Source organism: Hypanus sabinus, chromosome 19 (assembly GCF_030144855.1).
Source record: "Hypanus sabinus isolate sHypSab1 chromosome 19, sHypSab1.hap1, whole genome shotgun sequence".
Taxonomy (NCBI): domain Eukaryota; kingdom Metazoa; phylum Chordata; class Chondrichthyes; order Myliobatiformes; family Dasyatidae; genus Hypanus; species Hypanus sabinus.
The window spans coordinates 51,769,340-51,783,846 of NC_082724.1; the positions used below are offsets into that span (position 1 = coordinate 51,769,340).

At 39.1% G+C, this 14,507-nt stretch overlaps 1 protein-coding gene across 2 annotated transcripts in view; it reads left to right on the forward strand.

The window, feature by feature from the left end:
* rad18 (RAD18 E3 ubiquitin protein ligase) overlaps positions 1-14,507 on the forward strand; it is a 237,007-nt gene that overhangs the window by 121,779 nt on the left and 100,721 nt on the right. The window contains exon 10 of one of the 2 annotated variants that reach the window (XM_059944408.1): positions 2,911-2,970. The exons of the other annotated variant lie outside the window; for it this stretch is intronic. Within the exon in view, the coding sequence (XP_059800391.1) occupies positions 2,911-2,970 (60 nt within the window). The remainder of the gene's footprint in view (positions 1-2,910; positions 2,971-14,507) is intronic. 2 annotated transcript variants of the gene reach the window in all.

A 14,507-nucleotide genomic window follows, 5' to 3' on the forward strand; every position in this document is an offset into this window, starting at 1 on the left:
AAATGGTATCTTCTCTCCGAAAAATCTTCAACATAACACATAGTTCAAGTTGCACTAGAAGATCGATATTCTTCAACAAATTTCTTCGCTTTTTCCGGAGTGTTAAAAAATTGCTGACTGTTGTCGTTCAACGTAATTCTAAGATTCGCTGGAAATGTTAAAGCTTGTTTAAGTCCAATCGAGTGAATCTCTGCCATCACTGGTTTAAAAGCGATTCTCACTCTCATTACTTCGAATGAATAATCTTCAACAATTCGAAATGTGTTGTTATTGTGAGAAATCACACCTTTTTTACGAGCTAATCGAATTAAAAGCTCTTTCTCCCGAGGATAATGAAGGCGAACAATCACCGCTCGTGGTTTAGTAGTCACAGCCGAAAATCTCGCAACTCTGTGAGCGCGGTCGATAACAGGTTTATTATGCAAACCTTCATCACCAAAAATTTCCCACAGTAATTCAGAGAAAAATTCAGTTAAATCACCGGACTCAACTTTTTCGGGAAATCCGATGATACGCAAATTCTGTCTGCGAGATCGGTTTTCGAGATCAGTAATTTTAAACTTATACTGATCTATAGTTTTAGCAGTCGACTCTATCTTCTTCTCCAGCACTTCAATTGTACGTGCTTTTTCACAAACTGATTTTTCAAGAGTCGTGATCTTATCTTCATGCCGCTGAATATCTGATGCCTGCGATTGAAGCTTAGTTTCAAGCAATCTAATAACTTCTTCAAGTTCAGATATTTTCATGGTAATCTTATTTTCCAAACTTGCCAGTTTACTTTCCAATTTGCCTTCTAACCTGCCTTCCAAACCCGCAAGTTTAGCATCCAGAAGGTTAGAAATTATATCGAAGGATAAAGGATCTTTAGACGATTTCTTGCTTGTAGCCATTTTAAGTTTGATAAGATTAGATCAAATATTGTTTTAGGAAAAAAAAAGTTAATCAGAAGTAGCAACTCATATGATTAAGTTCAAAAATATTTGATTAAAGGGTGATTATAGTTGAAAGAATGAGGAGCGCCTAAAAGGCAGATGCTTATGTCGCCATCTTGAAACTCCACCCCCTCAAAAAATTCTATCAGGCTCGTAAGGCGAGACCTGTCTTTGACAAGTCCATGCTGATTATTCCTAATCATATTTTGCCTCTCCAAATGTTCATAAATCCTGCCTCTCAGGTTCTTCTCCATCAACTTACCAACCACTGAAGTAAGCCTATAATTTCCTGGGCTATCTCTGCTTCCTTTCTTGAATAATGGAACATCATCTGCAACCCTCCAATCCTCCAGAACCTCTCCCGTCCCCACTGATCATTGCCAGAAGCTCAGCAATCTCTTTCCTCCCCTCTCACAGTAGCCTGGTATATATCCTATCTGGTCCTGGTGACTTATCCAACTTGATGCTTTCCAAAAGCTCCAGCACATCCTCCTCCTTAATGTCTATTTGCTCAAGCTTTTCAGCCCACTGTAAGTCATTCCTACAATCGCCAAGGTCCTTTTCCGTAGTGAATACTGAAGCCAAGTATTCATTAAGTCCTTCCACTAGCTCCTCCAGTTCCATACATACTTTTCCACTGTCACACTTGATTCATCCTATTCTCTCACATCTTATCCTCTTGCTCTTTCTTTTGAAGTGCCGGTTCTGTTCTACCAATATTCTTTATTGTTTTTCAATTTATAGACATAAGGTTAAGAAGAGATTTACTCCTTTTAGACCATTATTTAGTTAGATCTTAAACGTTTACCTGTTTGGTTAACTCCCTATGTACCTGAACAATAATCTTTCATTCTTAGTCCTGAATTTATGAGTCAATCCCATACCTATTGGTATGCGCTCCATATTTTCACTTTGCTTGTGCAAGGTACTCGTGTATTAATGGTTTGCTCTGATGTTTCCTATTTCTCATCTCAGAGACAAAAAAAATATTGCTGTTAGGGTGCTGGACCAAAAACATTATAGCTGAGATTTTATCTTCCATTTCAAAATAAATACAGTATAGTAAATGTAAGCATTGGCACAAATCCATAAAAATCCAGTGAAAGAAACCTACCATGTGTGTCTCTAGTTCCTACACCAATATGGTGAACATATCTGTCTTGTTCGGTGTAATGGCAGATCTATCAATTATATTATGCTGCAACTGCAAGTATTCAAAAACTTCCTTTCAGGACAACGAGGGATAGACAATGTGAAGACTTTGCCTGAATGATCATAAACTGAGATTAACTTAAATATAAATTATTTCTTGTAGATATCTTCCCATAAGTCATTGTGTAATTTTACTGATAGAGATGCATTTTTTTAGGACTCAACTCCAAGTAAGAACTAAATTAAAAGTTAACTTTTCTATTTTCTATTGCTGCAGTACAGTTTCCCTCTTTTTGTTAAGCTGTGGGTTAGCTGTTATTTGTTTTGAATTTGTTTTTAACCCAGTCTGGAAGCAGTCAATATTTCCAGAGCAATTTTGATCTCTGATTTATTAAACTCAAGAGTGCACTCTTTACCTTTCTCTAGTCAGTTTTATTTTGTCATAGGTATTATCAATAAGGATTTTTAATTTATTGGATTGAGATGCTGTTATTTAGCCCTCCATTGATCAGGAATATGTAAAATTGAGCCTCACTATGTTCTGATATTTATTTGATAAGTAGAGCAAAGTCCATTCCCTGTAAAATTGCTATTGCAGACATAATGCAATGCATGGTTGCTTTTATATGGCACAGATCCATGTGTTTTCAAATTTACTGTAAAGGTAAATAAAAAATTAGAAGTTAATGATTCGATAATCTGTGAAACAGAATTTACAACCCCAATATATTTCATTTTATTCAACTCAAAACCAAGAATTCAGAAAGTGATGGATTTATGCTCCAAGGTATTCTTCAATAATTATTTTGTTCTATTAAATCAGTGATATTGAGGGCCGAGGAAGGACGCCCAGAAATGAATAATGTAAAGCGAGGCCATGGAAGTAAGTTGCCTCATGAATTATATGTTACCTGACAAGAAATTAAATAATTGTTTCTTTGTGGTGTGGAGCTATTTTTGCTTTGAGTGGAGATGAATCTGCAAATTATCTCATGTACTTCTACTAGGTCTGTTATTCAATATTCATGGACTAAATTCTTCACTGTTTCTGTCAGTGGTACCTGAGTTTTCTTACTACACAGGAAAATGTATATGTTAATATTTTCAGATTAACCTTCAGTGATACTATATCCTGACTTTCATCTACTGATCCTCTTGAATTTATTTCCTATTGTTCTGACCCCTTATGTATCTTGTATTTCATATATTGGTGATCTGTACTGTAAAGGCAATGATCTTTTAGAATTCTCTCAAATATCAGAATCAGATTTATTATCACTGTCATATGATGTGAAATTTGTTTTTTGGCAGCATACAATCTTTCTTGTCTACATCCAATTTACATCTTTAAGACTCTTAGAATCTACCCCTTTAACTAAACTCTTAGTTAAATGGCCTAATTTATCAGTTTTTTAAGCTGGCAGTATTTTGCTGTATTGAAAATCTATAAAATACAGGCTGTTGAGACTGAAAAGGCTAGTCTTTTTTCGCTTGTGCTGGAGATTAATGGGGACATGCTTGAGGTATATGAAATTGAGGAGCATAGAGTAGATTGTGCAAGACTTTATCCTTTTTCAATGCTGAATAAAACAAAAGGACGTAGATTTAGGGTAAGAAGTGAGAAATTTAGATGGGATCTGATGGGGAGCTTTTTGTTGTAACAGTCGACGTTTCAGGTCAAGACACTTCATCAGGACTGGAGAAAAAAAGATGAGGAGTCAGAGTAAGAAGGTGAAGCGAGGGGAGGAAAAACCATAAGGTGATAGGTGAAACTGGGAGGGGTGAAGTAAAGAGCTGGGAAGTTGATTGGTGAAAGAGAAGCAAGGATGGAGAAGGAGGAATCTGATAAGAGAGGACAGGGGCCAGGGAAGAAAGAAATGGCAGAGGAGCACCAGAGGGAGGCGATAGGGCAGGTAAGGAGATGAGGTGAGAGGGGTAAAGGAGAATGGTGGGGTAGGGTATACTGGAAGTTCGAGAAATCGATGTTCATGTCATCAGGTTGGATGCTACCTAGATGGAATATAAGGTACTCAGCAAGCTGGGCAGCATCAATGGGAAAAAGTACAGTCGACATTCTGGGCTAAAACCCTTCAGCAGGACTGGAGAAAAAAAGCTGAGGAGTAGATTTGAAGGGTGGGGGGAGGGCAGAGAGAAACGCCAGGGGATGTGAAACTTGGAAGAGGAAGGATGAAGCAAAGAGCTAGGAAGTTGATTGGTGAAAGAGAAGGCCATGGAAGTAAGAAGAAAGGTGGGGAGGAGGAGCGCCAGAGGGAGGTGATGGGTAGGCAGGGACATAATATGAGAGAGGGAAAAGGGATGGGGAATGGTGAAGGTGGGGGGAGGCATAACTGAAAATTTGAGAGATCGATGTTCATGCCATCAGATTGGAGGTTACCCAAATGAAATATAAGGAGTTGTTCCTTCAATCTAAATGAGGCCTTTTCCCACACTTTTGAGAGAAGGGGATGGTTTTTCCAGTTGGGGGTTGCTCCTCCAACCTGAGTGTGACCTCATCATGACAGTAGAGGAGCCCATCGACTGACATGTTGGAATAGAAATGGGAAGTGGAATTAAAATGGATAGCCACTAGGAGATCCCATTTTTCCTGGCAGGCAGAGTGTAGGTGCTCAGCAAAACGGTCTTGCAGTCTACATCAGGACTCACCGATTTTCAGGTGGTCACACTGGGAGCACCGGATACAGTGGATAACCCCAACAGACTCACAGGTGAATTGTCGCCTCACCTGGAAGGACTTTTTGGGGCCCTGAATTGTAGTGAGGGAGCAGGTGTAGGGGCAGGTATACTGTAGCACTTGTTCTGCTTGCAAGGAGAAGTGCCAGGAAGGAAATCAGTAGGGAGGGTCGAATGGACAAGGAAGTTGAGTAGGGAGCGAGCGATCTCTGTGGAAAGCAGAAAGCGGGGAGGGGGTAGTTAAAGATGTGCTTAGTGGTGGGATCCCATTGGCGAATGCGGAAGTTCTGGATAGTTATGTGCTGGACATGGAGGCTGTTGGGGCGGCAGGTGAGGACAAGAGGAACCCTATCCTTGGTGGGGAGGTGGGATGATGGGGTGAGGGTAGACGTGCAAAATGGAAAAGATGTATTTGTTGGTCTGTGTTGATGGTAAGGAAAAGGAGGACCCTTTCTGGAATGAAAAACCTCAACCTGAGAGCAGATGTAGCGGAGACTGAGGAATTGAGAGAAGGGGATTACATTTTTTTACAAGTAACAGGGTGGGAAGGGTATTGTCCAGGAAGCTGTGAGAGTCGTTGGATTTATAATAGACATTAGTAGATAAGCTGTCTCCAGAGGTAGAGATCGAGAAAGGGGAGGGAGGTGTTGGAAATAGACCAGGTAAATTTGAGGGCCAGGTGGAAGTTAGAGGCAAAGTTGATGAAGTCAATGAGCTCTGCATGGGTGCATCATACTTTGAAAAAAAAAATCATTATTGATTAAAACAAAAAAAAACCTAAATTTTTAAAAAAATTAAAAATCAAGTTATATTTTGTTTTGGCTTTATCAGTTTGCGGAACATTTCTCATTGGCTGCTGCGTTTCTGACTGCGTTTCTATCTGAGGTGTTTTATTGGTTGTAAAGTCCTTTGGAATAGCCTGAAGCTGTAAAAGGTATCAATTTGTCACTCTTTCTTTTGGATAATTTCTGTAATCATGGTATAATCTCATCTGTGCCCAAAAGCAACGTAACAAAATCTTAGAATTATACTGGGTGGAAACAGATTCTTTCACATGTCAACTGTGATGCATAACTCTATTTACCTACATTAGACCTGAATTTCTCTTATGCCTTTGCTAACCTAGTACCTGTCCCAAAGTCTTTTAACTATAGTAGTTGAACATGCCTGTGCATGCTCCTCTGAAAGTTCACTTCATTTGCACACCACTTTCTGTGTGTTAGAACTTATCCCTTGGATCTTTAAATTTCTCCCCTTTCATTTCAAATAAACCTTTGATTGACCTTGGACAGCAACAATATTTTTGTGTACTTGGTGTAGATTTTCAAAGTAACATTTTCAATAATCAAAACCAGAAATAATTCTCACACAATCATAAGGTTGGGTGGGGTTTGCTTTTGCCCTGAAAAATTATGGCTGTTTAGATAATGGAGATTATCTAAGATTGTCTGAGATTAATGTGTAGTATAGTCAGCCCTCCTTATCCGCGGGGGATTGGTTACAGACCCCCCCACCCCCCCCACCGTGGATACCAAAATTCGTGGATGCTCAAGTCCCTTATTTAACAGGTATCTGTGCGATGGTCTTTAGGACCCAGTAGAATCCCGGACTTTTTTTTTTAACATGTCTCCGTGCAGTGGACATTAGGACCTGGCCATGCAGCTCTGAATCCGCAGTGTTTCTGTTCACAAAAATAATCACGATCGCGATTGAAAATAAAGTGGAAGTAATAAAGCGATCAGAAAGAGGTGAAAAGCCATCGGTCATTGGAAAAGCATTAGGCTACAGTTGGTCAATGATGGGAACAATTTTAATAGAGAATGTGAAAGGCCCTGCCCCGATGGAAGCTACAATTATTAATAAGCAACGCAGTGGTTAAATTGTTGAAATACGTATGTTTCTTAAGTGTTTTATATGCATAGAAAGGTAAAATATATACTATATACTAAGAAAATTGTTTGACTAACTGACGCTAAATAATACTGGATGTACCTGTTCTGACTTCAAATCCGACTTAAGGATGGACTCAGGAATGGAACTCATTCATAACCCGGGAACTGCCTGTGCTTTTAAGTCATTTCTAGATTACTTATAATACCTAATACAATATAAATGCTATGTAAATAGTTGTTATACTGTTGTTTAGGGATTAATGACATCTGTACATGCTCAAGCAACGAGTGCTGGAGGGAGAACTTTCGGGTTTTCCCGATCCGCGGTTGGTTGAATCCGCACGTATGGAATCCGCGGATAAGGAGGGTAGACTGTATATAATTAGTTTTTTGAATACTGGTACTTCCTAAGTATTTACTTTAACTTTTCTGTTTTTAAAGTCACTAAAACATACTCTCTACAGTTTGTAGCAGTGGTATTAGTGAATAAAAAGAGCAGGAGTAGATTTTGGTTAAGCACCTGTAGGATATAGAACTGAATTAAATTGATCTGTTTGTGGGTAGCAGAATGGAGATGTTGATACCAAGCTAGAAGAATAGAACGTTTTATTATATCCTTCAGTCCAGATGAAGCATTTTGGCCTGAAGTGTCAACTGTTTATTCATCTCCATAGATGCTCCTTAGCCTGTTGAGTTGCTCCAGAATTTTGTGTGTGTTACCTTAAGTCAAGCCCTTTATTGTGCTAGATTTGTGGCAGCACTCCCAATATTGAACTACCAGGTAGTTAAGCGGTACAGTATTGCAGCAAAAAGCTTGCACTCAACATCAGCAAGACCAAAGAGCTGATTGTGAACTTCAGAAAGGGTAAAATGAGGGAACACAGAACAATCCTCAGAGAGTGATCAGAAGTGGGGAGAGTGAGCAATTTTAAGTAGCTGGGTGTATCTCTGAGGACCTAGACACAACATACTGATGCAACTATAAAGAAGGCAATATATAGATGCAGCGATAAAAAAGGCCGGACATTTCATTAAGAGCTAGAGGAGATTTGGGTTTTCAACTAAAACACTCGAAAACTTCTACAAATGTACTGTAGAGAGCTTTCTGCCACATCATCTAGTATGGGAGGGTGTGGGGGGCAGTGGCAGCCACTACACAAGATTGAAGTAAGTTGCAGAAACTATTAAAATTAGTCAGCTCCATCATGGGCAATATCTCTAGTATCCAAGGCATCCTCAAGGAGCCCTGCCTTAAGAAGATAGCATCCATCATTAAGGATCCAGGACATGCCCTCTTCACACTGTTAACCTTTGGGAAGGAGGTACAGCAGTCTGAAGGCATACACTCAGCGATTCAGGTTCTTCTCCTCTGCCATCCGATTTCTAAATGGGCATTGAACCCATGAACACTACTTCAGTACTTTTTTATTTCTGTATTTTTGCTCTACTTACTTTAATTAAACTATTTAATAGATATATATAAACTTAATGTAACTCAGATTTTTCCCTTCATATATTTCATTGCACTACTGCCATAAAGTTAACAAATTTCATGACATATGCGGGTGATATTAAGACTGATTTTGATTACAAATATTGTCAAATCCTGATAATCTTCCATGCTCGCTTTAAATTTATAAGGTCCATATTTTCCACATTCCTTTAGACTTATTAGATTGCTACAATTGTGAATAATAATTGCAAATTAAGTTTCTTACTGAAGTTATGCCTAAAAATAAATTAAGGGATTAATGTTTCTGCAGTGTTACCCAACCTTTGCAGATGAGACAGAGAGCAGCTGCAATTGTGTGTTCCATGCTACTTGTATTAAATTATTAACAATTTGCAAATTAAGTTTTTTTTTAATAGTTGGATTTCCTCATTTAATCCAATCTATATCTCTTTCCGCATGTCATTTGATTCTTATTTACTTTAGTTCTCTTTGTGCATTTGTGTCTTGCTGATTAAGAACATCTCTGCAACATATCTAGCCTCCCATGCTTGCCCACCAGTAGCTTAAAAAAACACTTCATTAAACAGATTGATTTTTAGTGATGATACTAGATGATAGGTCAAAAATTTAATATGGATATGAAATAACATTTTTTGACCTTTTCAAACTAAATCTACATTATTTTGAAATTTCTGTTTCAAATCACGCTCAATTACCAAACATGTTCTTCTGCTATGTCTGTAAATCTAAGAAGGATTTTGGCTGCTTGATCAGAAAACATTTGGCAATTGTTTTTAAGTACCAGACTGTCTTAATTTGTTTCGCATTCAGTCTTCAAAATCAGACAAAGGTACAAGACCTTGTTTAAAATTGAGGTGTAAAGCCAGTTTATTATGTACACTACTGTGCAGAAGTCTTAGGCATCTATGTACTGCTAGGGTGCATTAGACTTTTGCACCATGTATTGGTTAAAATAGGAAGATGGTTGGGAAACGGAATAAAAGTAAGTAGTATTAGGTGTTACTTGGTAACTGGAAAGACATTATATATAGTACTACGCATAAGTCTTAGGCACTGTAGCTATATATATTTGCCTAAGACGTTTTCTTAGTACTGCACATTTAGCAAGCTTAACAATTCCACTGCAGGGGTCAGACCTGGCACCTTCTCTGTGCCAGAGCCAGTTTTATCAATGAAATATTCAGGTACATAAAACTCTAATGGGTGATAACTATTTTAAATTAACAGCTGCCAAAATATTTGGATAAAGATGAATAATTTTGTCCCAGAAGTGTTTGATGCAGTGTCTAGTTTTTTTTGTGCTTAATATCAGCAAAGTGTTTATCTTTAGAGATCCTCTTGTGTAGTATATTCTCCCACAATAGCTGGCCATATGAGCTTGTGTCATCGTTGATTAACTGGACTCAATCACACTTCTATTTTGCTTACGCAGAACAGCATGGCCCATGTCATTTTTATAGAAAAATTGAGTAGTTAGATACAACCTTGAAGATGTTTAGATTCCTTATTTGTATAACCAATTATCAATCACAGGTATTAATAGCCCTGTCATGATATCCATGCTCACTTGTTCTTTAAATTAATAGAATTTAATACTATGGACCTATTTCCACTAACAAGATGTAGGTGTAGAATTAGGCCATTTTGGCTCATCACCCCATCATGGCTGATTTAATATCCCTTTAAATCCCATTCTCCTGCCTTTTCCTTGTGACCTTTGATGCCCTGAATAATCAAGAATCCATCAACATCCACTTCAAATATACTTAATGACTTCACTCCACAGTTTGGGACCCTCCGCTTAAAGGAAACCATGCTGAATTTAGCTTTTTTTTTTACCTCCAAGTATCCCAAAGCCTCATCCTTAATGGATTCCAACATCTTCTCAACCTCTGAAGTTGTGGTAACTGGCCTATTATTTCCTTTCTTCTGCCTTCCTCCTTTCTTAAAGAGTGGAGTATCATTTACAATTTTCCAGTCCTTCGGAACCATTCCGGAATCTAGTGTTTCTTCAAAGATCAGTACTAATGCCACAATGATCTCTTTGGCTACCTCTTTCAGAACCCTGCAGTGTAGTCATCTGGTCTAGGTGACTTATCGACCTTCAGACCTTTCAGCTTCCTAAGCAGCTTCTCCTTAGTAATAGCTACTACACTCACTCCTGTCCCCTGACACTCTTGAATTTCTGACATACTGCTAGTGTCTTCCACAGTGAAGACTGATGCAAACTACTCATTCAGTTTGTCTCTCCCCCCGCCCCCCCACCCCATTACTGCCACTCCGGCATCATTTTCCGGTTGTCCAATATCCACTCTCGCCTCTCTTTCTGTATTCTATTTTATTTTACTGGTTACTTTTCATTCATATTTGTTTTTCTTGTGGCTTTTTAAATTGCCTTCTGTTGATTTTTAAAAGCTTTGCAGTTTCTAACTTCCTACTATTTTTTGCTCTACTATATGCCCTCTCATTTCCTTTTATGCTATCTTTGACTCACTTATCAGCCTCATCCTCCCTATAGAATACTTGTTCATCTTTGAGATAGCTGCATAGAGACTGTTATGTAATGTCTTTATGGTTGACATACGAAGGAGATCAATTCTGTCTGTTATGAGTGGGTTTAAACTAAATTGCTAAATTTGGAAGAATCTTGTGATAAATTATTGAACCACATGACTCTGAATTGAATTATCCAGCAAAGATGAGGTCAATCAGTTGAATTTGTTTGAGCCAGATTTGAAAGCATAACCAAGTAATTCCCCTTTCAAGTTCTTTCCCATACTGCATAAAAGTAAGAGCTGTCACGCCAAAATCCAGTCAGATCTCACTGTCTTGTTCACTTCCTTGCTTGATTCCCATAACCCCTGGTTCCCCTTGTGTGCAGAATTATAACCTCAGTAACTGAAAATCCATTGTTTTTGGGAGAAGCAAGTGCAAAAGATTTACTGGGTGAAGAAACTTCTCTCATCACATTGTTAAATAGCTGATTCCTTGTCCCAAGACTATGCTATCATCATTATCGCTTCCAGTTCAAGATTCTCTAAAGCCTAAGAATACACCCTCCCAGCAACAGCCTTTGTAAGTCTGTCTCAGAATTTTGCATGTTTCAGTCAAATCACCTATCATCATTCCAAACATTTTTTGTGTCCATTGCAATTTACTCTGTTATTAACTGTATGAGAGCTATATTTATTATGTTACATTCTTGCTTTTTACATCAATTTTCTTATTTTTCCAGTTTGTTCTCTATCCCTGTCATCATTGTTAATATGAACAAATCACTGCTTCCTAAAATTTCACCAGTCCTGTTATTAGAGGCATATAATGCTTAGAAATATAAAATGTACTAAGCAATTATAAATTATTGCCTTTTATCAACATGCTTTTTATCTACTTTCTAGCCTACCTTCCTCAATTAGCCCTTTGTGCCTAAGTATCAACTAACTTTACAACAGTAGTTTCTGAACGGAGTTTGTCTCCTTCAGCTTGAATATAAAATTGCGCCCTAATAAAATTACTCATTACTTTAGCTTACTACTCAAGATGAAGTCTAACCTAAGTCAGTCACTTACATTAGACTTCATCTTGAAGTCTTAACATTGAGGTACATGTGACATTATTGTACCAGGGAATTGTCATGAATGCATATCGTGGGCACTTTTCTGACTATATCTGCTAATTTGTTTGCCCAGTATGTGTGAAAGTTAAATTTGACCATAATACTTGTATTTTTGTTGATGTATTTTAATTTAATTTTCTCTCCAACAGTTTTGCTGCTGCTATGAGGCCTATAGATCGCTGCAACAAATCCTTTTTTGTCTGTCTTCATTATTTATTTCCACTTCTGTTGATTCTACCTCTCCTTCTATTCCTAGCTGTTTCAATTTTTACTTGAATGTTTCATACATATAATGCTTTTAATTTTAATGATTTTAACATTTTTCTTAATAATTTGCTTTATAAATACAAAATTATCAAAACTGTTTATCATAACCCAATTTTCTGCTTTGCTGTTGATCTTTATGTTTCCCCCACTCCATTCTTCCACCATCTCTATAGTTTATCCCCCTCCCATTCAAATTCCCTTAATTTGTTGAAAATTCTGATTCCCAAAGACACTTGTCACAGTCTTATTTAAGTAAGGTCTCTCTGAATGGAACAGCAATTTTCTTCGGTATTTGTGTCAATGTTCCATGAACGGCATTGCTACTCTTCTCTTTGAATCATACATTCAGTCCCGATCTATTCACACTATTCTGTAGAACTTCCTGTTAGCTCAGACAACAACTTAAAGATTATTAGCTGTAATTTTATTCATTTTGCTTCTAACCTAATTCCTCAAATTCTCTTAACAGAACATCATTCTGAGTCTTTCCAATGTTGTTGCTTTGTATTTCAGCAGCAAATTTCTGGCTGGAGTTTTCTTTAACTCAAGCATCAGGTATGATCTTTCCCTTGTGAGACAAAGAACATACTTGCCCCATTGAATATACTATCTCAAGTTGTAAAGAGCAAGATGTTCCTGTTTATGCCTCCTCACTTGTACCATTATCAGAATTCCTATTGTTCCTGTGCATTGTTCTCCCCTGTATCTCTGCACACTGTGTCTGCATGTCTGTTTAATGTAGTCACATTCATTTGAAGTTGATCACCAACCAATTCTGGGCAGCTACCCAGTTAAGATGTGTGAAAATCTCTGAATATTAAGCTGTACAAATAGCTCTTACAACTGTGCCACACCAATTCCTGAAAATCTTCCTCTCACCCCAACCCTTCTCTCTCCACTGACACTATCAGCCTCCCTCCCCCCTCTGATCCCATCTCTCATCCGTGCCGGGTCTTTACCATTCTCTCCGACCTTCAATTCTCTGAGGCAGAGCGCTCTGTCCTCAATAAGGGCCTCAGCTTTGTCCCCCCTCGCCCACACCTCAGCAAGTTCCGCGTACGCCATGACGCTGAACTCTTCTTCCGCCGGCTCCATCTCCAAGCATACTTCTTTGACAAGGACTCTCCTACTCCCACCGATGACCCTTCTCCCATCTTCAACCCTCCTCCTCTTCATGGACACCCATCTCTGGTCTTCTGCCTGCTCTGGATCTCTTTATTGCTAATTGTCAACAGGACATCAACCATCTCAACTTCACCACACCCTGTTCCAATTCCAAACTCACTCCTTCTGAACACTCTGCTCTCCGCTCCCTCCGCACCAATCCCAACCTCACTATAAAACCTGCTGATAAGGGGGGAGCTGTTGTTGTCTGGTGTACTGACCTCTACCTGGCCAAGGCACAGTGACAACTCTCTGATACCTCCTCTTATTTACCCCTTGATCATGACCCCACTAAGGAGCACCAGGCCACTGTCTCCTATACCATCACCAACCTTATAAGCTCTGGGGATCTCCCATCCACTGCCAGCAACCTCATAGTTCCCACACCCCGCACTTCCCGTTTCTACCTCCTACCCAAGATCCGCAAACATGCCTGTCCAGGTAGACCTATTGTCTCAGCTTGCTCCTGCCCCACTGAACTCATTTCTGCATACCTTGACACTGTTTTATCCCCCCCTTGTTCAATCTCTTCCCACCTATGTTCGTGACACTTCTCACGCTTTGAATTTTTTCAATGATTTTAAGTTCCCTCGCCCCCACCGCCTTATTTTCACCATGGATGTCCAGTCCCTATATACCTTCATCCCCCACCAGGAAGGTCTCAAAGCTCTTTGCTTCTTTTTGAATTCCAGACCTAACCAATTCCCCTCTACCATCACTCTCCTCTGTCTAGCAGAATTAGTTCTTACTCTCAATAATTTCTCCTTTGGCTCCTCCCACTTCCTCTAAACCAAAGGTGTAGCCATGGGCACCAGCATGGGTCCCAGTTATGCCTGCCTTTTTGTTGGCTTTGTGGAACAGTCCATGTTCCAATTCTATATGGGTATCTGTCCCCCTCTTTTCCTTTGCTACATTGACGACGGCATTGGTGATGCCTCCTGCACGCATGCTGAGCTCGTTGACTTCATTAACTTTGCCTCCAACTTTCACCCTGCCCTCAAATTTACCTGGTCCATTTCGGACACCTCCCTCCCCTTTTTTGATCTTTCTATCTGTATCTCTGGAGACGGCTTATCTACTGATATCTACTTTAAGCCTACAGACTCTCACAGCTACCTGGATTATTCCTCTTCCCACCCTGTCTCTTGCAGACATGCTATCCCCTTCTCACAATTCTTCCGTCTCCACCGCATCTGCTCTCAGGATGAGGCTTTTCATTCCAGGATGAAGGAGATGTTTTCCTTTTTTAAACAAAGGGGCTTCCCTTCTTCCACCATCAGCTCTGCTCTCAAAAGCATCTTTCCCATTTCCCACAC